Source organism: Oncorhynchus nerka, linkage group LG20 (genome assembly GCF_034236695.1).
Source record: "Oncorhynchus nerka isolate Pitt River linkage group LG20, Oner_Uvic_2.0, whole genome shotgun sequence".
NCBI classification, from domain to species: Eukaryota; Metazoa; Chordata; class Actinopteri; order Salmoniformes; family Salmonidae; genus Oncorhynchus; species Oncorhynchus nerka.
This window is the reverse complement of record NC_088415.1, coordinates 57491312-57514044: the sequence shown is the minus strand read 5'-3', so window position 1 is coordinate 57514044 and position 22733 is coordinate 57491312. Positions and strand designations below refer to the sequence as shown.

General features: G+C 45.9%; 1 protein-coding gene across 1 annotated transcript in view; it reads right to left on the bottom strand.

Moving 5' to 3' along the window:
* LOC115102860 (calmodulin-regulated spectrin-associated protein 2-like) overlaps positions 1 to 22733 on the bottom strand; it is a 77629-nt gene that overhangs the window by 5048 nt on the left and 49848 nt on the right. The window contains 15 exon segments of the mRNA XM_065005647.1: positions 2405 to 2498; positions 4272 to 4480; positions 4682 to 4818; positions 5913 to 6539; positions 6542 to 6575; positions 6796 to 6976; positions 7235 to 7463; positions 7812 to 7952; positions 8119 to 8755; positions 8886 to 9246; positions 9385 to 9407; positions 9560 to 9647; positions 9808 to 9898; positions 17368 to 17507; positions 21491 to 21632. Of these exon segments, the coding sequence (XP_064861719.1) occupies positions 2405 to 2498; positions 4272 to 4480; positions 4682 to 4818; positions 5913 to 6539; positions 6542 to 6575; positions 6796 to 6976; positions 7235 to 7463; positions 7812 to 7952; positions 8119 to 8755; positions 8886 to 9246; positions 9385 to 9407; positions 9560 to 9647; positions 9808 to 9898; positions 17368 to 17507; positions 21491 to 21632 (3134 nt within the window).

Here is a 22733-nt window from a genome sequence, read left to right as displayed (position 1 = left end):
TTTTGTATCGTAGCCAGCCTGTTTGTGCTTTAGTCAACTCTTTTGACGTGGTCATGCTAAAGGAGTTGGCTAAACTGTTTGTCCTTTTTTACAGATTTTCTCAATCGCGTACAAGTATTTTTTTGGAACAATATTGTCGAGTTCAAAACAAGACACAGAACTCTGTGGCCTTTTGAAAAACAGTAAATGTGTTTTCAAAACATAATTACCTTCTCGAAACATAAATACATGAATCAAAACTATATTATACCGTCAAAATGGCAAATACATACAATAGAACACGACTGCCTGCAAACAGATGAACACTACCATACTTATCTCTCGAGTCCAAGCAGAAAACACAGAACATCCAAGTAGATCAATTATACACCACTGGGCAAAAACTGGCTGAATAAACATTGGTTCCACGTCATTTCAACAAAAACATTCAATGTGATGATGTTGACTCAACGTGGAAAATTGATTGGATTTGCAAAAAGTAATCAACCTAAGGGAATTGTTATTCACCCAACCTAAGTCCAATGACATGGTGACATTTGTTGTTGAATTCACGTTAGTTGACAACTGAACCACATGTAAATCCAAACTAGACGTTGAATTGACATCTGTGCCCAGTGGGACTTTCTTTGCAATCACTATATAATGATGATCAAAATTGGAAGTACAACTATCCAAAGTTGCAGAATTATGGGCAATTACTGTCCTTTAATTCATATTTCACAAAACAATTTCATACATATCAAATTAAATACGATTCCTAATTTAAAAAATGTTTTATATAAAAAAAGCCCCCAAAATAAGTGTGAAGGATTCATTCATCAGTATCATCTCAATCCAAATCCATGCATTTAATACATAGGCTGGTTCGCTCATAGTTTTATAGACTTTCCATTGGCGCACAAACACAATCCACAACAGAAATAAGTGAAGGTGAATACAATGGAAGAACAACATTGGTCCTGGGTGACTGAGTTGGTAGAGCAGGGTGCTTGTAGTGCTACGCTAACAACACTAGTCCTGGGTGACTCAGTTGGTAGAGCAGGGTGCTTGTAGCACTAGGCTAACAACACTAGTCATGGGTGACTCAGTTGGTAGAGCAGGGTGCTTGTAGCACTAGGCTAACAACACTGGTCCTGGGTGACTCAGTTGGTAGGGCAGGGTGCTTGTAGCACTAGGCTAACAACACTAGTCCTGGGTGACTCAGTTGGTAGAGCAGGGTGCTTGTAGCACTAGGCTAACAACACTGGTCCTGGGTGACTCAGTTGGTAGGGCAGGGTGCTTGTAGCACTAGGCTAACAACACTAGTCCTGGGTGACTCAGTTGGTAGAGCAGGGTGCTTGTAGCTCTAGGCTAACAACACTGGTCCTGGGTGGCTCAGTTGGTAGAGCAGGGTGCTTGTAGTGCTAGGGAAACAACACTGGTCCTGGGTGACTCATATAAAATTAAAAACAGAAAAACCTTATTTACATAAGAATTCAGACCCTTTGCTATGAGACTTGAAATTGAGCTCAGGTGCATGTTGTTCCCATTGATCATCCTTGAGATGTTTCTACAACTTGATTGGAGTCCACCTGCGGTAAATTCAATTGATTGGACACGTTTTGGAAAGGCACACACCTGTCTATATAAGTCCCACAGTTGACAGTGCATGTCAGAGCAAAAACCAAGGTCGAAGGAATTGTCCCGTAAAGCTCAGAGACAGGATTGTGTCGAGGCACAGATCTGGGGAAGGGTACCAAAACCTTTCTGCAGCATTGAAGGTCCCCAAGAACACAGTGGCCTCCACAGCCAAGACAATGCAGGAGTGGCTTCGGGACAAGTCTCTGAATGTCCTTGAGTGGCACAGCCAGAGCCCGGACTTAAACCCAATCGAACATCTCTGGAGAGACCTGAAAATAGCTGTGCAGCGACGCTCCCCATCCAACCTGACAGAGCTTGAGAGGATCTGCAGAGAAGAATGAGAGAAACTCCCCAAATACAGGTGTGCCAAACTTGTTGTGTCATACAGGCTGTAACATAACAAAATGTGGAAAGAGTCAAGGGTCTGAATTCTTTCTGAATGCACTGTATGCCTCCATCCACACCAAAGCAAAACTCGTATATGAAGGTCACAATGTTGGAGATGTTGACTTAGGAGTAACCCAACTTCATTCACTTCATGTCCGAAACATTTACATGTATGACACTGATGGGGTAATTTAAAATGTTAAACAATGTGTTAATGTTCTGTGAACGGTCTAAGATATGCAAGTCAGGTACAAAGGCACATTTTGTATCAGAAGTTCTTTAAATGTATTTCAGCATTTGATCATTGCTGTTCTGCAATAGATACGTTTCAACACAGATCCAAAAATTGCTTGTACACGATTGAGAAAATCTGTAATCAGGCAATTTCTGGCCTCACCTGCGGATCCTCTTATCTCCGGCGTTGCTGTCGTTGTCAAGGTTGAGGGAGGCCAGGGACATGCTGGAGACTGAGAACCCACGCGGTCGAGTACCTGGAGGTAAATACAGAAGACATTATTTGAGTGTGTGTGTGTGAATATATGTGTGTACTAAATACACATAAACAGCATAAACTCAGCAAAAAAAGAAATGTCCCTTTTTCAGGACCCTGTCGTTCAAAAAATCCCCAAAACTTCACAGATCTTCATTGTAAAGGGTTTCAACACTGTTTCCCATGCTTGGTTCAATGAACCATAAACAATTAATGAACATGCACCTGTGAAACGACCGTTACGACACTAACAGCTTACAGACGGTAGGCAATTAAGGTCACAGTTATGAAAACTTAGGACACTAAAGAGGCCTTTCTACTGACTTTGGAAAAACACCAAAAGAAAGATGCCTAGGGTCCCTGCTCATCTGTGTGAACGTGCATTAGGCATGCTGCAAGGAGGCATGAGGACTGCAGATGTGGCCCGGGCAATAAATTGCAATTTCCGTAATGTGAGACACCTAAGACAGCACTACAGGGTGACAGGACAGACAGCTGATCCTCCTCGCAGTGGCAGACCACGTGTAACAACACTTGCACAGGATCGGTACATCCGAACATCACACCTGCGGGACAGGTACAGGACGGCAACAACTGCCCGACTTACACCAGGAATGCACAATCCCTCTTTCAGTGCTCAGACTGTCCGTAATAGACTGAGAGAGGCTGGACTGAGGGTTTGTAGGCCTGTCCTAAGGAAGGTCCTCACCAGACATCACCGGCAACATCGTCGTCTTTGGGCACAAACCCACCTTTGCTGGACCAGACAGGACTGGCAAAAAGTGTTCTTCACTGACGATTCAGGGATTTGTCTCACCAGGGGTGAAGGTCGTGTAGACTTGCGTTTATCGTCGAAGGAATGAGTGTTACACCGAGGCCTGTACTCTGGAGCGGGATCGATTTGGAGGTGGAGGGTAAGTCATGGTCTGGGGCGGTGTGTCAGAGCATCATCGGACTTGTTGTCATTGCAGGCAACCTCAATGCTCAATCCCTCATGTGGTACCCTTCCTGCAGGCTCATCTTGACATGACCCTCCAGCATGACAATGCCACCAGCCATACTGCTCATTCTGTATGTGATTTCCTGCAAGGCAGGAATGTCAGTGGTCTGCCATGGCCAGTGAAGAGCCCGGATCTCAATCCCATTGACCACGTCTGGGACCTGTTGGATCGGAGGGTGAAGGCTAGGGCCATTCCCCCCAGAAATGTCAAGGAACTTGCAGGTGCCTTGGTGGAAGAGTGAGGTAACATCTCACAGCAAGAACGGGCAAATCTGGCGCAGTCCACGAGGAGGAGATGCACTGCAGTACTTAATGCAGCTGGTGGCCACACCAGATACTGACTGTTACTTTTGATTTTGACTCCCCCCTTTGTTCAGGGACACACTATTATATTTCTGTTAGTCACATGTCTGTGGAACTTGTTCAGTTTATGTCTCAGTTGTTGAATCTTGTTATGTTCATACAAATATTTACACATGTTAAGTTTGCTGAAAATAAACGCAGTTGACAGTGAGAGGATGTCTATGTCACAGGAGGTTTGTGGCACCTTAATTGGGGAGGACGGGCTCGTGATAATGTCTGGAGCGGAATAGTAGAATGGTATCAACAACATCAGACTCATGGTTTCCATGGTTTCCAGGTGTTTGATGCCGTTCCATTCGCTCCGTTCCAGCCATTATTATGAGCCATCCTCCCCTCAGCTGCCTCCACTGATATATGTGTAACATGAGCATGTGTAGTGTATGTGTGTGTGTCTAAGAGTGTGTGTGTTACCCGTGGCTCTGGCGGGTGGCTTGGGTGACTCCATGACGTCCCTGTGCATGGATTTGGGCCGGGGCTTCTTTTTGAGACTTCCATGGCGGGGCCTGACATCCATATCCTCCACCTGCTTCAAATGCTTCCTCCTCATGTACTCGTTCTTTATGTAATCTTTCCTCTGCTTGTCGTCCTCTCGCTTCTGCTGCTCCTCCTCCGCTTTCAGCCTAGGGAAGAGGGACAGAAGAGACGAGAAGCTTCAATACTTATTACCCAATCAAAGAGAAGTTACTAAGAGGCACATTTTCACTTAGTCACCCATTGACAATAATGCATGACTAAATTTGAAGTGGGAGTAGTAGTGCCGGTAGTGTTCAGACCAAGCATAACAGTGGAAAAGGTACAGGTCCCTTGAGGTCCAGACTGACCGTGCTTCCTCCTTCCTCTGCTCCTGCTCCAGCTCCTGCTGCTGTTTCTTCTCCTGCGTCTCCTTCTCTCTCCTCACCCTCTTCTCCAGCAGAGCAGCCCTCTTCACCGCCATGTCCTCCTCTCCCTTCCCATCGTCCTGGAGGTGTGTGGGGTGGAGACGGAGTCAGATATATATATAGTGTGAAATTGTTAGATTGGAAATTGTAATCTTGTTTTCATGGAACGTTTGGTGCCAACATGAAGGCTAGTTGCGGGACAAAATGACATCAGGCAGCCCTGTCACATCCTCTCATTTCAAAGATCCACACTCATCCTCAGCTCTGATTGGTCAAATCTATGTCAGAGGGAATTCAAGGCGGATGAGTATACCAAACATTAAGAACACCTGCTCTTTCCATGACCTACACTTACCAGGTGAATCGAGGTGAAAGATATGATCCCTTATTGATGTCACGTGTTAAATCCACTTCAATCAGCGTAGATGAAGGGGAGGAGACAGGTTAAAGAAGGATTTTTAACCCTTGAGACAATAGAGACATGGAATGTGTATGTGTGTCATTCAGAGGGTGAATAGGCAAGACAAAAGATTGAAGTGCCTTTGAACGGGTGTGGTAGTAGGTGTCAGGTGCACCAGTTCGTGTTAAGAACTTCTATGCTGCAGGGTTTTACACGCTCAACAGTTTCCCATGTGTATGAAGAATGGTCCGCCTCCCAAAGGACATCCAGCCAACTTGACACCACTGTGCATTGGAGTCAACATGGGCCAGCATCCCCGTGGGACGCTTCCGACACCTCGTGCAACACAATATTAGGAAGGTGTTCCTAATATTAGGTATACTCAGTGTATATGACCCATTTGAATGTTGTACAGTGTTGGCTTCATGTCCAGATATTTTTGGACTGGGATAATATCATGTGTGTCTGTTGACGCTGATAGTATGTTCCAGTATAGTGGCATACAGTAGCTCTGTTGGCTCCATTCTCCTATCATGGCTCGTTAGTCTACTGTTCTAGCATTAGTATGTGAGCTGTTTCACCCTTTATCCTAGATACTGTACACACAATTACTGTCCCAGACCCATTTGAAGTCATAGTTTATGAGTCTTCGCATAGTTCATGTGTTGCTCTTACAGTACCTATGGATCAATGAACCATTCTCGTGACATGCTACATACAGTACTTGTACCGTCCTCTCACAATTCTGAAATGTACAGTGTAGCCCATTGTTACCTTGAAGAAGAACCCACAGCACATTTTCTGGTCCTCTCCGTACAGCTCTCCTCTTTTCTCCCCCTCTCCACTTGTCTCTAGACCCTGTCCATCCAAAGGCTTCAGCAACGACAGCGGCACCTCCATCAGGTCTCTCACTGGCTGAGACAGCACCTCTGCCAACTTCTCCGTTTTCCCTTCATCTCTCCTCTCCATCTGTCTCTCTTTGGCTGGCTCTGTAGTGGGCGAGGAGGGACGAGCGCCGGCACTCCTTATCCCCGGCACCTCTGTCTCAGGTGGTTTGGTTTGGTTTTGAGGCTCCTCTGTTCCCCCTGGGGCCCCTCTCTCCTTGCCCTCCGTGGCCCCAGGTCCTTCGTCGTGTCCCAGGTAGGCAAAGGAGGTGACCTGGGTCTGGCTGGGTGAGAAGCGTCTCAGCCTGGGCAGACTGTCCACGGACGTGGGGGTGTTGAGCATCCGTCTAAAGGGGGTTACCTTGAGCTCGGTGGGGCGTGGGGTGCGTGGGGTGTGAGGGGTGCTGGCATGGAAGGAGGCCGGGCGGCGCTTGAGGCCGCCGGGGGAACGGTGGGCGGCGCGGGGGGAACCACCCGCAGAGGACAAGATTGGGGACAAGGACCCCACGGACCCCGGCCGGTTACACTGTTGCTGCGGAGCTCCCGGAGCTGCCTGTCGAAAGAGTTTAAATGTACAATGATAACTAACTAAGCAATAATAGTGTTGTGACAACTGCTTTTCTCACGATAAATTAGGGATAATAGTACGGTGATAAATGGTTTTAGGTGAAATATCTTAACTTCATCCGATATTATACGCACCTATTTTTAGCCTGCATTATCAATTATCATGCCAGTCTTGGGTAACATTTATGTGATATTGATGACCATACCTGTGTGGCGAGGGTGCTGGAGGAGGTATGACCCAGGCCTGTTGCTGTTCCCTCATGGCCATGATCCTGTCCTGCTGCTGGGCCAGCCGCTGCATCTCCGTCTGCAGGAACCCCAGGGACGTGTTCAGCCTCTCGATGGAGCGAGTGTACTCGCTCAGGTCCACCTCTCCAACCCCGACACCTGGAGCGTGACACAGCAGACATATCTCGTCCATAAGGTGGCTATTACACATGCAGAAAACACTACACATAAAACAGTACACGTGCCCCCTAGCCTGGCCCTCTATCATTTTGTGCTGTCTTGCCAATTGGTAATTGTCAAGCCAACGTTGGCAACGCAGCACAAACAGAGCTGGGACCAGGCTATTTGCTCCAAAAAGTAGGGAAGCAAAAGTAGAAAACAAAGGTTGGTTTCATCAGAAGCTACAGTGGTGACTACCTGCACCCTCCTCGCAGGGGGACTTGGGTGCTGCTCCGTCGGGCTTGCACCTCTCCGCCTGGCCCAGGCTTTCCGAAGGAGTGAAGAAGCGATCTGGGGAGGGCTTGTCCAGGTCGTGGCCCCCAGGGACGGGGCTGGTGGGGGAGGGGGTCACCCCTTTCCTTCGCACCACGTTGAGGAAGGCTGTCCGGCCCATCTTCTGACGATGCCGAGTGAACGCTGCCTCAACCTGAAACAGAGGAAAAATCTCTTATTATTTCAGCAATTTTTTGGGGGGGGAACCAATGAACATACCAAATTATCCAACAAGATGATGGTGCAAATGATTTATGTTTGATTAGGTTTGATTACTAACTGGCATAATTTGACTGGACGGCTCTTTTAGAAAACCTGCAGTAGTGCTTGAAGACCAGAGTTTTGTTATTTTTCTTTAGTTTTGGATTGTACATTGATATGGCACCCAATTCCCTACATAGTGCACTACTTCTGACTAGAGCCCTATGGAAATAGGGAATAGGATGCCGTTTGAGACGCTGCCAAAGACGAGAAGCTCTCTGAAGCGTTATTAAGCCTATACCTTCTTCTTTTGGGCCTCGATGGCTCTGCGTTTCTCCTCCAGCTTCATCTTCAGGTGCACCATATCTGACGGCAGCAGGTGGGTGTGGTCTCTGGGAGAGGGCGTGGCCGGGGTCTGGACTGGGTGGGTGGGGCTGGAGATCTGAGAAGGAGAGAGGGAGAGAGAGGGTGGGAAGAAGAGGGCGAGAGGGGTAAGAGAAAAAGCAAAAGAGAAATGCGGAGTAGGACCAAAAAGTGTTGAAAGAGAAGAAAGATCGAGAGTCCAAGAGACATTAACATGGAGAGAGAGAGAGAGTTTCTCTACTGACCTCGAGCGTGGCAGTTCGTGTGGGGGGCGTGTTGGGAACGTAGAGTTCAGCGCTCTCGGGGGTGGTCCCTCCACTGCTCCGCCCCTCCAGCTTACGGAACTTCTGCTCGGCGAAGCTGGTCATGCGAACCAGTCCGCCGCCAGAACCACCCGAGGACGAGGCAGGGCTGGGAGCATGAGACATAGGGGCTGGGGACACCGAGCTGGGGTATGGGCTGCTCCTCACCCCCCTCTCTCCATCCCCCTCTGGTAAGGGACAGGATCGGGTCATAGCCTCATAGTCAGGGTCCATATCAGAGTAGTCCCTGAGGGAAGAATTGTCCTCGTCCAAACTCTCCTGGATGTCCTCCGACCTCACGTGGATCCCTGTGTCCACTTCCTCCGTAGAGGCTGAGTAGAGGTCGGCCTCGTCTGCCCGGGCCTTAGCCGATCCTGGGTAGTCATCAGGGTCGTCCCCTGGGTCTGATGGTTCAGCTCCATCGTGGAGGAAGAAGCCGTTGGCCCCGGGCCCCAGACTGCCGTGGGGCCTCTCTGTGTGGTGGATAATCTTCAGAGCCTCCTCAATGCTAGGGGGGCTCGATGGGCTGACGGGGCCGCGGCCGTCATTGCCGTTCTCTTTGAGAACACCATTGGAATATCTAGATTGACAGACATTTATTCAACACTTATATCAAAAGAAACGAACAGTTAGTAACATATTTATATTCAGCATATGTATCCCTTGTACACACAACTCGGGTGTCCTACCGTCAGAGCCATCATAAGTACCTGTTCCGGTTCTTGTGTGGCTGAGTCTGCCCACGCCCCAGTGCTTTGTGGGGGTTTGGTGAGTCCGTGTTGTAGTCCTCCTCAGTTATGTGCCCTGCGGTGCTGCTAGGACCGTTGACGCTGACCGGCTGAAAGGAGAGGTGGCGCCTCATGTCCCCCTGGGGTGCGTGGTGAACTTTGAACACCCCCAGGCCCTCGGTGCTGGCAGAGCGGGTCATGCCCCGGAGTGAGGGACCCCAACAGGGAGGGACGTTAGGATCCCCGTCCAAAGGAATCTCAAAGGAGATGCCCCTAGACCGTCTTTCCTTAGGCCACGTCCCCACACAGCCGTCTACATAGGACATGGTCCTCTTTATCACACCTGCCCGAAACAGGGGGAGAAAAAAGGTTAGTTCCACACACACAGAGACTAAATCAAAGAGAACCAATAGTAGTTCAGAGTCTTCTGACAGATACGTGTTTGTGATTCTGAGGAAAGGGGTAGTTCCTGTGTTCTTACCTGAAGCAGAGTCTGGTTGAAGCCTGAGACAGAGAGAGAATTACAATAAAGCTCAAAATCACGCCTCCTGTAACTGCCAAGTTGAACTACGCTCGACCTTTCCCAAGCTTGCTCAATAAGGGAACATTAAATAACTCCAGGTTAGTAAATTTGTCCACTCAATATTAAATCATACCTTTTGTGTTCTGGGCTGTCCCCAAAGTCCTGTTTGGCTGGGCTACAGATAGGAGCCATAGCCCTTGCTGACGGGGCTAGATCCCAGGCTGACAAACAAACACCAATCAGTCAATAAATAAACACTCAAGTCAATAAAGGTAGATGACGTGGTCTGAATTCTGGTGAAAACTGAAATATACTATGTCAATGCAGTTGATTACTTCATTATCCCCATCATCATCTTCAGAGTCACCCTTTTTGGCTTACCTTGTGGGTCAAAGACTCTGGGCTGTACAAACGAAGGCTTGACCACTTCAAACCACCAGAACAGCTCTGCCATAAACACCAGGTAGTTATTCTGCAACAGGGCAAAACACACACGAGTTAGAGAAGGGCAAAGAAAATGTAATACAACCAAATACGAAACATGTGTCCACAAGGTGCCTCTGTTAAGACACATAGGAGGCAAAATACATCAAGTGTTCATACCCCTGGACTTTTCCCACACGTTGCTGTACTACAGCCTGAATTTGAAATGGATTAAATGTCGATGCTGTGTCACTGGCCTACACACAATAGCCCATCACGTCAAAGTGGAATTATGATTATCGGAAATGTTTGCAAATGAATGAGAAATGAAAATCTGAAATGTCTTGAGTCAATAAGTGTTCAACCCCTTTGTTATGGTGGGCCTATATAAGTTAATGAGTACAGATTTGCTTAAACAAGTCACGTAATAAGTTGCATGGACTCACTCTGTAGTGCAATAATAGTGTTTAACATGATTTTTGAATGACTACCTCATCTCTGTATCCCACACATACATTTTATCTCAGTCGAGCAGTGCATTTCAAACACAGATTCAACCACAAAGACCAGGGAGGTTTTCCAATGCCTCGCAAAGAAGGGCACCTATTGGTAGATAAAAAAACAGACTATTCCTTTGAGCATGGTGAAGTTATTAACTACACTTTGAATGATGTGTCAATACACCCAGTCACTACAAAGATACAGCAGTTAAGAATAAGTTCTTACAGGCATCCTTCCTAACTCAGAGGACGGAAACTGCTCAGTGATTTCATTATGAGGCCAATGGTGATTTTAAAATGGTTACAGCGTTTAGTTATAGAGTTGAATGGCTGTGATAGGAGAAAACTGAGACTGGATCAACAACATTGTAGTTACTCCACAATACCAATCTATTTGACAGAGTGAAAAGAAGGAAGCCTGAACAGAATAAAACATTCCAAAACATGCATCCTGTTTGCAACAAGGCACTAAAGTAATACTGCAAAAAAATGTGGAAAAACAATGAACTTTTTGTCCACAAAGTATAACACTAAAAACAAGACAAAAAGTTAATAGTTTTTCCACATTTTTTGGGCAAATCCAATTGGGCAAATCCAATACAACACATTACTGAGTACCACTCTTCATATTTTTCAGGATAAAAATGAAACGGAAGGGGGCAAAGCACAGACAAAATGCTCGAGGAAAACCTTGTTCGGTCTGCTTTCCACCAGACTGGGAGACAAATTCACCTTTCAGCAGGACAATAACCCAAAACACATGGCCAAATCTACACTGGAGTTGCTTACCAAGATAACATTGAATGTCCCTGAGTGGTCTAGTCACAGTTTTGACTTAAATCGTCTTGAAAATCTATGGCAAGTCTTCAAAATGGCTGTCTAGCAAAGATTAACAACCAACTTGACAAAGCTTGAGGAATTTAAAAAAGGTGATTCTAATATCTATTGACTCAGGGGTGTGAATACTTATGTAAATTAGATATTTCTGTATTTCATTTTCAATACATTTGCTAAAATTTCAAAAAACATGTTTTCACTTTGTCATTATGGGGTACTGTGTTGTTGATTTAATCCATTTTGAATGCAGGCTGTAACACAACAAAATGTGAAATAAGTCAAGGGGTATGAGTACCTACTGAAGACGCTGTGACTGAGGCCAGGGATAGCAGGTCAAGCTGCCTCTGAGCTGCCTTTGTTGCTAGGTAACTGATTGTGTGTGTGTGTGTGTATACGCGCATTATTGGCAGCCTCATATAGCTATGTTACCTCAACTTCTAGTGTGTAGTGGAAGAACTGACTAAATACCATCTGGTATAGTTTAGTGTGCAATACACACCCCATAGAGTGTAACCCAAATAAGATGTTATGCTTTTTATGATTTAATGGTAAAAAGAGACTCTGGAGACCTCCATAGAAGAGTCATTCATTTGTTGAGAGCCTTTTAAACCACATTTTGACTGGGCTTCTCTCTCTCTACGGAAAAGAGCCTCTCCATTGACCACAAAACTAAGACTGGACATTAGATTCCCAACATGGTTGCTTGGTTATTCTCTTTGTATTGTTATAGTTCTAGGACATCAAGTCGAGTTTTGAGTCTAGAACAAACTCCTCCACAAATAACGGGTGTGAACAGTGTCCCTTTTCACACACGCCCACACACATACACTGTGGCTGGTTGGTTAGGGGTTCTGGAGGTTTGGCCAGTTGGGAGTTGGCTCTATGCCAGCTTTTGGCTGCTCTTCAGGAGCCGTTCTCTCACTCTCTGTCCCTGCCTGAGGCACTCACTTGTAGCACTGCTTCACACAAGCAACAAGCAGTCTATGGAAAAGACACAGTGTGCCAACGGTCAGGGGGAGGACCAGAATCCTAATTGGTTCTGACTAATGTTCCTATACCAGTGGAGGCTGCTGGTATAGGAACTTAATAATGGTTATCAACCACATGGAAACCACGCGTTTGATACCATTCCAGCCATTATTATGAGCTGTCCTCCCCTCAGCAACCTCCACTGTCCTATACTGCATGCTATGCATTCTGGGAGTCTATAGCCAGATCACATGGTTTTCTATCTGTTTTGTCCTGCCTCACATTGAAAACATCTCAGTTAAGTGATCAATTCTGTGTATGATTAGTAAATCAGAACCCCATTCAGTATTCTTTTTGCACATAAAGAATCAACAGTTCTTTACTGACAGTTCTGTCTTCCTTTGATAGAAAATGTAAAAACAACAGAACAAGAGAGGCAGGGAGAGGCAGGCACAGAGAAAGTAGCATGACACTTCTCTCTAAGCAGCCTCTGTTTGTCTGAGGGGGAGACTTTGGCCCACTTTGGCCCTTCTGTTCTGGAATAACCCCATACAAGCACGCACACACACACACTGACTCATTTGACTTGGCAGAACAGTCAGTGTGACAAAATTGACCCCTCCTACACAAACACGCACACCCAAATCTCCTCTACCCACAGAGTACAGTACACTAATACAGTGGTTCAAAACCTTTTTTTAACCGCGGCACACCTTGATGGGATATAAAATGAAGCTCATCGACAATTTCCCTATTCATTTATTTAGTGGCAATCGCCGCCATCTCATCTGATCCATACTGAAAACCATCTATTTTCTATTAGATTAAATAGGGTTCTGTAACGATTTTCTTCTGGGGAAAGAGAGGCGGACCAAAACACAGCGTGGTTACATGTAAACATCTTTAATAAAGATGAACAATCTACAAAACAAGAAATGTGAAAAAACCAAAACAGCCCTATCTGGTGCAACAGAGACAGGAACAATCACCCACAAAACCCAACACAAAACAGGCTACCTAAATATGGTTCCCAATCAGAGACAATGACTAACACCTGCCTCTGATTGAGAACCATATCAGGCCAAACATAGAAATAGACAAACCAGATACACAACATAGAATGCCCACCCAGCTCACGTCCTGACCAACACTAAAACAAGGAAAATACACACGAACGATGGTCAGAACGTGACAGGATCATTTGAAATATTTTCAGTTTTACTAATTTGTGTGTACCCCTTTAAAAGCGTCCCGCAAATCTGCACCAGAAAGAAGAAAATGTATCTCCGGTAAAAAACGCTTTGGGCTACAGACAAGGTTTTCTACCTTGTAAAGGTGCAACCACGGACACAAAGCCATGCTCCGTTTGTTTCTATGGCAGAGGCTGTGGTATAGCTAAGCCCAGAGCCATACAGTACCAGAGGCTGTGGTATAGCTAAGCCCAGAGCCATGCAGTACCAGAGGCTGTGGTATAGCTAAGCCCAGAGCCATACAGTACCAGAGGCTGTGGTATAGCTAAGCCCAGAGCCATACAGTACCAGAGGCTGTGGTATAGCTAAGCCCAGAGCCATACAGTACCAGAGGCTGTGGTATAGCTAAGCCCAGAGCCATACAGTACCAGAGGCTGTGGTATAGCTAAGACCAGAGCCATACAGTACCAGAGGCTGTGGTATAGCTAAGCCCAGAGCCATACAGTACCAGAGGCTGTGGTATAGCTAAGCCCAGAGCCATACAGTACCAGAGGCTGTGGTATAGCTAAGCCCAGAGCCAAACAGTACCAGAGGCTGTGGTATAGCTAAGCCCAGAGCCATACAGTACCAGAGGCTGTGGTATAGCTAAGCCTAGAGCCATACAGTACCAGAGGCTGTGGTATAGCTAAGCCCAGAGCCATACAGTACCAGAGGCTGTGGTATAGCTAAGCCCAGAGCCATACAGTACCAGAGGCTGTGGTATAGCTAAGCCCAGAGCCATACAGTACCAGAGGCTGTGGTATAGCTAAGCCCAGAGCCATACAGTACCAGAGGCTGTGGTATAGCTAAGCCCAGAGCCATACAGTACCAGAGGCTGTGGTATAGCTAAGCCCAGAGCCATACAGTACCAGAGGCTGTGGTATAGCTACGCCCAGAGCCATACAGTACCAGAGGCTGTGGTATAGCTAAGCCCAGAGCCATACAGTACCAGAGGCTGTGGTATAGCTAAGCCCAGAGCCATACAGTACCAGAGGCTGTGGTATAGCTAAGCCCAGAGCCATACAGTACCAGAGGCTGTGGTATAGCTAAGCCCAGAGCCATACAGTACCAGAGGCTGTGGTATAGCTAAGCCCAGAGCCATACAGTACCAGAGGCTGTGGTATAGCTAAGCCCAGAGCCATACAGTACCAGAGGCTGTGGTATAGCTAAGCCCAGAGCCATACAGTACCAGAGGCTGTGGTATAGCTAAGCCCAGAGCCATACAGTACCAGAGGCTGTGGTATAGCTAAGCCCAGAGCCATACAGTACCAGAGGCTGTGGTATAGCTAAGCCCAGAGCCATACAGTACCAGAGGCTGTGGTATAGCTAAGCCCAGAGCCATACAGTACCAGAGGCTGTGGTATAGCTAAGCCCAGAGCCATACAGTACCAGAGGCTGTGGTATAGCTACGCCCAGAGCCATACAGTACCAGAGGCTGTGGTATAGCTACGCCCAGAGCCATACAGTACCAGAGGCTGTGGTATAGCTAAGCCCAGAGCCATACAGTACCAGAGGCTGTGGTATAGCTACGCCCAGAGCCATACAGTACCAGAGGCTGTGGTATAGCTACGCCCAGAGCCATACAGTACCAGAGGCTGTGGTATAGCTACGCCCAGAGCCATACAGTACCAGAGGCTGTGGTATAGCTAAGCCCAGAGCCATACAGTACCAGAGGCTGTGGTATAGCTAAGCCCAGAGCCATACAGTACCAGAGGCTGTGGTATAGCTAAGCCCAGAGCCATATATTTATAAATAAATCCTAATCAGACTTTCCTTTGCTAATGATTTTCACACACCTGAGAGTTCCTCAAGGCACACCGGTTGAACACCAATGACTAATATATTCTTCATGAGTCATTCTTTCCAAAAAGTAATTTAAAACATCTACCCTCCCTGCCCTCTTATGCCCCACTATGCATCATTACCCCATTTGAAAATAAGATATGATCCCTTATTGATGCCACGTGTTAAATCAACTTCAATCAGTGTAGATGAAGGGGAGGAGACAGGTTAAAGAAGGATTTTTAAGCCTTGAGACAATTGAGACATGGATTTTGTATGTGTGTCATTCAGAGTGTGAATAGGCAAGACAAAATATTTAAGTGCCTTTGAACGGGGTATGGTAGTAGGTGCCAGGCGCACCGGTTTGTGTCAAGAGCTGTAACGCTGCTGGGTTTTTCACACTCAACAGTTTCCTGTGTGTATCAAGAATGGTCCACCAACCAAACGACAGCTAGTCAACTTGATACAACTGTGGGAAGCATTGGAGTCAACATTTAATCCTAGCAAAAAAACCCTGTCAGTTAAGATCATCACTTTTTTTTAGGAATGTGAAATGTCAGAATAATAGTAGAGAGAATGATTTATTTCAGATTGTATTTCTTTCATCACATTCCCAGTGGTTCAGCATTTTTTATACACTCAATTCGTATTTGGTAGCATTGCATTTAAATTGTTTAACTTGGGTCAAATGTTTTGGGTAGCCTTCCACAAGCTTCCCACAATAAGTTGGGTGAATTTTGTCCCATTCCTCCTGACAGAGCTGGTGTAACTGAGTCATTTTTGTAGGCCTCCTTGCTCGCACACACTTTTTCAGTTCTGCCCACAAATGTTCTATAGGATTGAGGTCAGGGCTTTGTGATGGCCACTCCAATACCTTGACTTTGTTGTCCTTAAGCCATTTTGCCACAACTTTGGAAGTATGCTTGGGGTCATTGTCCATTTGGAAGACCCATTTGCGACCAAGCTTTAACTTCCTGACTGATGTCTTGAGATGTTGCTTCAATATATCCACATAATTTTCCCCTCTCATGATGCCATCTATTTTGTGAAGTGCACCAGTCCCTCCTGCAGCAAAGCACCCCCACAACATGATGCTGCCACCCCCATGCTTCACGGTTGGGATGGTGTTCTTCGGGTTGTAAGCCTCCCCCTTTTTCCTCCAAACATAACGATGGTCATTATGGCCAAGCAGTTCTATTTTTGTTTCATCAGACTAGAGGACATTTCTCCAAAAAGTACAATCTTTGTCCCCATGTGCAGTTGCAAACCGTAGTCTGGCTTTTTTATGGCGGTTTTGAAGCAGTGGCTTCTTCCTTGCTGTGCTACCTTTCAGGTTGTCGATATAGGACTCGTTTTACTGTGGATATAGATACTTTTGTACCTGTTTCCTCCAGCATCTTCACAAGGTCCGTTGCTGTTGTTCTGGGATTGATTTGCACTTTTCGCACCAAAGTACGTTCATCTCTAGGAGACAGAACGAGTCTCCTTCCTGAGCGGTATGATGGCTGCGTGGTCCCATGGTGTTTATACGTGCGTACTATTGTTTTTCAGTTTGGAAATTGCTCCCAAGGATGAACCAGACATTCCCATGATGTCAAGAAAGGAGGCACTGAGCTTGAAGGTAAGCCTTGAAATACATCCACAGGTACACCTCCAATCGACTCAAATGATGCCAATTAGTCGATCTGAAAATTCTAAAACCAAGACATAATTTTCTGGAATTTTCCAAGCTGTTTAAAGGCACAGTCAACTTAGTGTATGTAAACGTCTGACCCACTGGAATTGTGATACAGTGAATTATAAGTGTAATAATTTGTCTGTCAACAATTGTTGGAAAAAATGACTTATCTCATGCACAAAGTAGATGTCCTAACTGCCAAAACTATAGTTTGTTAACAAGACATTTATGGAGTGGTTGAAAAATGAGTTTTAATGACTCCAACCTAAGTGTATGTAAACTTCCGACTTCAAATGTATATTCTACCTCCATAGTCAACACCCCATTTCCCTCCCTACCCAACTAACCAAGTCTTGGCCCCTCCCATGTCCCCCCAGCTTCCCCTCCTGTACCCCAGACCGCTGTCTCACACAGCCTCCATGTCCTCCCAGACCTCTTCCCTCGTCGCCCACAGCCTCCCTCCCTTCCTATTCCCCCACCCCCTACCCTGTCCCCCAGCCCCCTCTGTTCCCCATGGTCCTACCTTGATGGAAGAGTGGGCATAGAGCATGTCCTCCAGGGAGAAGTGGCAGCAGTGGTTGAGGTTGTCCCTACAGAACTCCTGCACCAGCTGCAGGTTGTACAGACTGTCAGCCAGCGACATGGTCTCCTTCAGACAGATATCTGGAGGGGCGGGGAGAGGAGAGAGCATAGGGGCGGGGTTAGTGTTTCTATCTTCAGGGGTTGGATTCGCATGGATTTGAAAAGCTTCAGCTGTTCATCAATGGCTTTTCTGTTTTTTATGCAAAATCAGACTTTTTATTTATTTTTATGATTGTTATTTTATTATAAATGTTCCTTTTATAAAATACTTAGTATTATTTGTAGTGTTTAGCCAGAATAATGGTCAGAGGAGGCAAGGTTGGAAGGCAGGGGAGAGTACACAGAATAACAGAGATGGTGATGTCATGATGGGGAGAGCCCACGCAGACTAGAAGGAGCTGAAGAAGGATTGGACAGTGATGTCATCAGTCTACCAGATTCTTCAGGAAGTACAGCATTTCCACAATGGGAGCCAAATGGAGCTTTCATTGAAATGGAACTGAATGAAACGATTGTCACAGCTGGGTCACATGTACTGTTAAAAATTGCCGTGTTCTAGAATATTCCCTCACTATCCAATCCTTCTTTACAGTATCTCATTCTAGCACACACAGACATCCATATATGACTAGGCACTCACAGAAGGGGAGTGGCAATGTTTATGTTTAAAAAATAACAGTCAACGGTTGTCCTCTGTCTAAAGGACTGTGCTGCTGTCACATTACTGACCAATCACATCTTCGCCTGGCCCTGGGGCATTTTTAGAACAGTGGGTGGAGGCTGGATCACTGGGTACTGTCTCAACAGACTCCTTCTCCCTCTCATGTTATGGAAATCCCTCAGGTTTAATCCTTCAATAATAATATTTAGCAGACACCTTTATCCAAAGAGACGTACACATATTTTTGTACGTATGGGTAGACCCAGCAGGATTCAAAACCCACTACCCTTGGCGTCTTCTATTGACACCATTACCATTGAATAACATGTGTCATGGAATAAACCTGAACCTTATGGACCCTTTTGACAGTATTGATGAAATGGTAAACATTGACTTCATCACTAGGGGCTAATCTTCTTCCCAACAGCATTTTTTCACATCATATCTACTGGGCAGGATAGTGGATAAGCTATTCTCTCTCTGTATGTGTGTGTGTGTGTGTGTTAACTATTCTGTGTTGTAGCTAGTCTAAGCTAGTCTGATAGACTGCAGTCATGGTGATAAGGGGTATTCCTGACAGTTGGAGTCATATCAGGGTCAGGGATCATTGTCTCAGAACGGATCGGGAGGTCAAACTGTCGGAAAAATCACTGTTCAGTTGTATGTACAGTACCAGTCAAAAGTTTGAACAGTGAAGACATCAAAACTATGAAATAACACATATGGAATCATGTAATAACCAAAAAAGTGTTAAACAAATGAACACATTTACATTCATTTAGATTTAGATTCTTCAAAGTAGCCACCCTTTGCAGACGACACAGTAGTAGGCTTGATTACCAACAACGATGAGACGGCCTACAGGGAGGAGGTGAGAGCTCTGGGAGTGTGGTCCCAGGAAAATAACCTCACACTCAACGTCAACAAAACAAAGGAGATTATCGTGGACTTCAGCAGAGGGAGCACCCCCTATCCACATCGACGGGACAGCGGTGGAGAAGATGGAAAGTTTTAAGTTCCTAGGCGTACACATCACTGACAAACTGAAATGGAGGCTGAAGAAATTTGGCTTGTCACCTAAAACCCACACAAACAGCCTGGTACGGCAAATGGTACGGCAACTGCACCGCCCACAACCGCAGGGCTCACCAGAGGGTGGTGCAGTCTGCACAACGCATCACCGGGGGCAAACTATCTGCTCTCCAGGACACCTACAGCACCCGATGTCACAGGAAGGCCAAATAGATGTTCACCCCACTATCATCCATTATTATCTCATATGTACGTATATACTGTATTCTATACCATTTTACTGTACCTTAGTCTATGCCGCTCTAACATTGCTCGTCCATATATTTATAAACTCAGCAAAAAAAGAAACGTCCTCTCACTCTCAACTGCGTTTATTTTCAGCAAACTTAACATGTGTACATATTTGTATGAACATAACAAGATTCAACAACTGAGACATAAACTGAACAAGTTCCACAGATATGTGACTAACAGAAGTATAATAGTGTGTCCCTGAACAAAGGGAGGGGGGTCAATATCAAAAGTAACAGTCAGTATCTGGTGTGGCCACCAGCTGCATTAAGTACTGCAGTGCATCTCCTCCTCATGGACTGCACCAGATTTGCCAGTTCTTGCTATGGCACCTGCAAGTTCCCGGACATTTCTGGGGGGAATGACCCTAGCCCTCACCCTCCGATCCAACAGGTCCCAGACGTGCTCAATGGGATTGAGATCCGGGCTCTTCGCTGGCCATGGCAGAACACTGACATTCCTGTCTTGCAGGAAATCACGCACAGAGCGAGCAGTATGGCTGGTGGCATTGTCATGCTGGAGGGTCATGTCAGGATGAGCCTGCAGGAAGGGTACCACATGAGGGAGGTGGATGTCTTCCCTGTAACGCACAGCGTTGAGACTGCCTGCAATGACAACAAGCTCAGTCCTATGATGCTGTGAAACATCGCCCCAGACCATGACAGACCCTCCACCTCCAAATCGATCCCACTCCAGAGTACAGGCCTCGGTGTAACGCTCATTCCTTTGACGATAAATGCGAATCCGACCATCACCCCTGGTGAGACAAAACTGTGACTCGTCAGTGAAGAGCACTTTTTGCCAGTCCTGTCTGGTCCAGCGACGGTGGGTTTGTGCCCATAGGCAATGTTGTTGCCGTTGATGTCTGGCGAGGACCTGCCTTACAACAGGCCTACAAGCCCTCAGTCCAGCCTCTCTCAGCCTATTGGGGACAGTCTGAGCACCGATGGAGGGATTGTGCATTCCTGGTGTAAGGCCTGATTCACGCAGTCTCCTCTGAACAGTTGATGTTGAGATGTCTGTTTTTTTGGGGGGGGGGTTACCTTTATTTAACTAGGCAAGTCAGTTAAGAACAAATTCTTATTTACAATGACAGCCTACCCCGGCCAAACCCGAACGACATTGGGCCAATTGTGCGCCGCCCTATGGGACTCCCAATCACGGCCGGGTGTGATACAGCCTGTTAATTGAACTCTGTGAAGAATTTATTTTGGCTGCAATTTGGTAACTCTAATGAACGTATCCTCTGCAGCAGAGGTAACTCTGGGTATTCCTTTCCTGTGGCTTGATGGTTTTTGCGACTGCACTTGAAGAAACATTCAAAGATCTTGAAATTTTTCGCAATGACTGACCTTCATGTCTTAAAGTAATGATAGACTGTCGTTTCTCTTTGCTTATTTGAGCTGTTCTTGCCATAATATGGACTTGGTATTTTACCAAATAGGGCTATCTTCTGTATACCAACCCTACCTTGTCACAACACAACTGATTGGCTCAAAGAAATTTCACAAATGAACTTTTAACAAGGGACACCTGTTAATTGAAATGCATTCCCGGTGACTACCTCACAAAGCTGGTTGAGAGAATGCCAAGAGTGTGTAAATCTGTCATCAACACTTTTTTGGTTACTTCATGATTCCATATGTATAATTTCATAGTTTTGATGTCTTCACTATTATTATACCAGGTAGAAAATAGTAAAAATAAAGGAAAACCCTGCAATAAGTAGGTGTGTCCAAACGTTGGACTGGTACTGCATGTCTAATGGTTAAAACAATATAGCTGTTGATACTACTGGTCATTGTTTCCATTTACAATCATTTGTTGAGCCCGACGATGATTCTGTGCCCAAAGAGTCCCTCTGTAATACTGCATAATGTAGCTATCATGTTTCTAGAAAATATATAGTTTGCTTTGAATGAATGCCCCTATGCTCATCAGATTCTGGTCAATCCCTTGTGTAACGGCAGCCTAATGTACTTACCATTCTGAGTGAGTGTGAGCTATAACAGATGCTGTTACTGCAAACTATTAGTATAAAGTAGGCCAACCAGAGAAGGCTACAGGTATGAAGTGGTACCTTCCAGTCTGACAGACGTTGGGCAGTAGAAGTGGACGAGTGCAGCCAGGGCACAGCCGTCTGTGTTGTCCTTTAGCAGATTGTCCACCAGGGGGAGGGAGGGAGCTGACCTCTGCTTCTCATGCTCCCTCCTATAGCGCGCCTGCAGCCATTGCAACAACAGAGAGAGATTACAGGTCAGTGATATACAGTTAATCTATGCAATCAGAGCAAGGAGAGGAATGTATGGGGATGTATATATAGGCTCCTCACACACAAATGTACACAAGCGGTCTTTGTCTTTGCATAGATGCACAGTCACGCCCTCTCACACACACACACACACACACACACACACACACACACACAGTAGTTTAGTCTGGGGTTATTTAAGCATTGGAAGGTTCAGACTCAACTAAACAGGTAGTGGGGTGTCGCTGCATGCAAAGAAAACAGACTGTGGAGACTTTGACAGATCGACCAACGCCATCTTTATAGGGGAGAGGGAGAGGCTGACATTGTCCTCTACGGTAAAGATCCTGTATCGTTGTCGAATGCAAAGAAAACAGTCGGCACCAAGGCTACACTTCCACTGGGTTTGGAGTTTGTGTACCGTAATTACACTAAGGTGTGACTGAGTCTGAATGTCCCTATATCATCTAGTGATTTACACTAGTCTCATGTTCCTACATTAACTGTTACGACCAGATAAATCTCCTGTGCTACAGTATCCAACCAATATAAATCTCCTGTGCTATGGTGTCCTGCAGTGTTGACTGGATGGAGGTAAGATTAGGTTCGCTGATCTGATCCAGGGTCACTTTGTGTTTTCCCCCTTTCATGATTTTGGTAAGGATAAGGGCAGGGTGATGATTTACAGTTTAATAAGCTGTTCTGACAGAGGGAATACGTTATAGTTGTAGATTTGTTTCTCTCAGAGCCTATAAAACACACTGGTGCCGCACCAGTACAACAACTGGTTCCCCTCTCTGCTCCCAGTCTCACCTTTAATAAAAGGAACAGGCTGGGCATCCATTACTTTACTAGAAGAAAGAGTGGTCCCATTTTTCAAACAGAGAGAGGAGAGTCTAAGTTGCGTTTTGTCTGGTGTGTGATTCAGCATTTTGTGTGATATCGTGGGTTGTTTACGTATGCTTGCACTGTACTAGCATTGAGGTGCAGTATGAGCATCTATATACAGATGTTATACAGCTGTTCTAACACACAACATGGAGGTAAGAGGGAAGGAACAGGGCGGAGCATC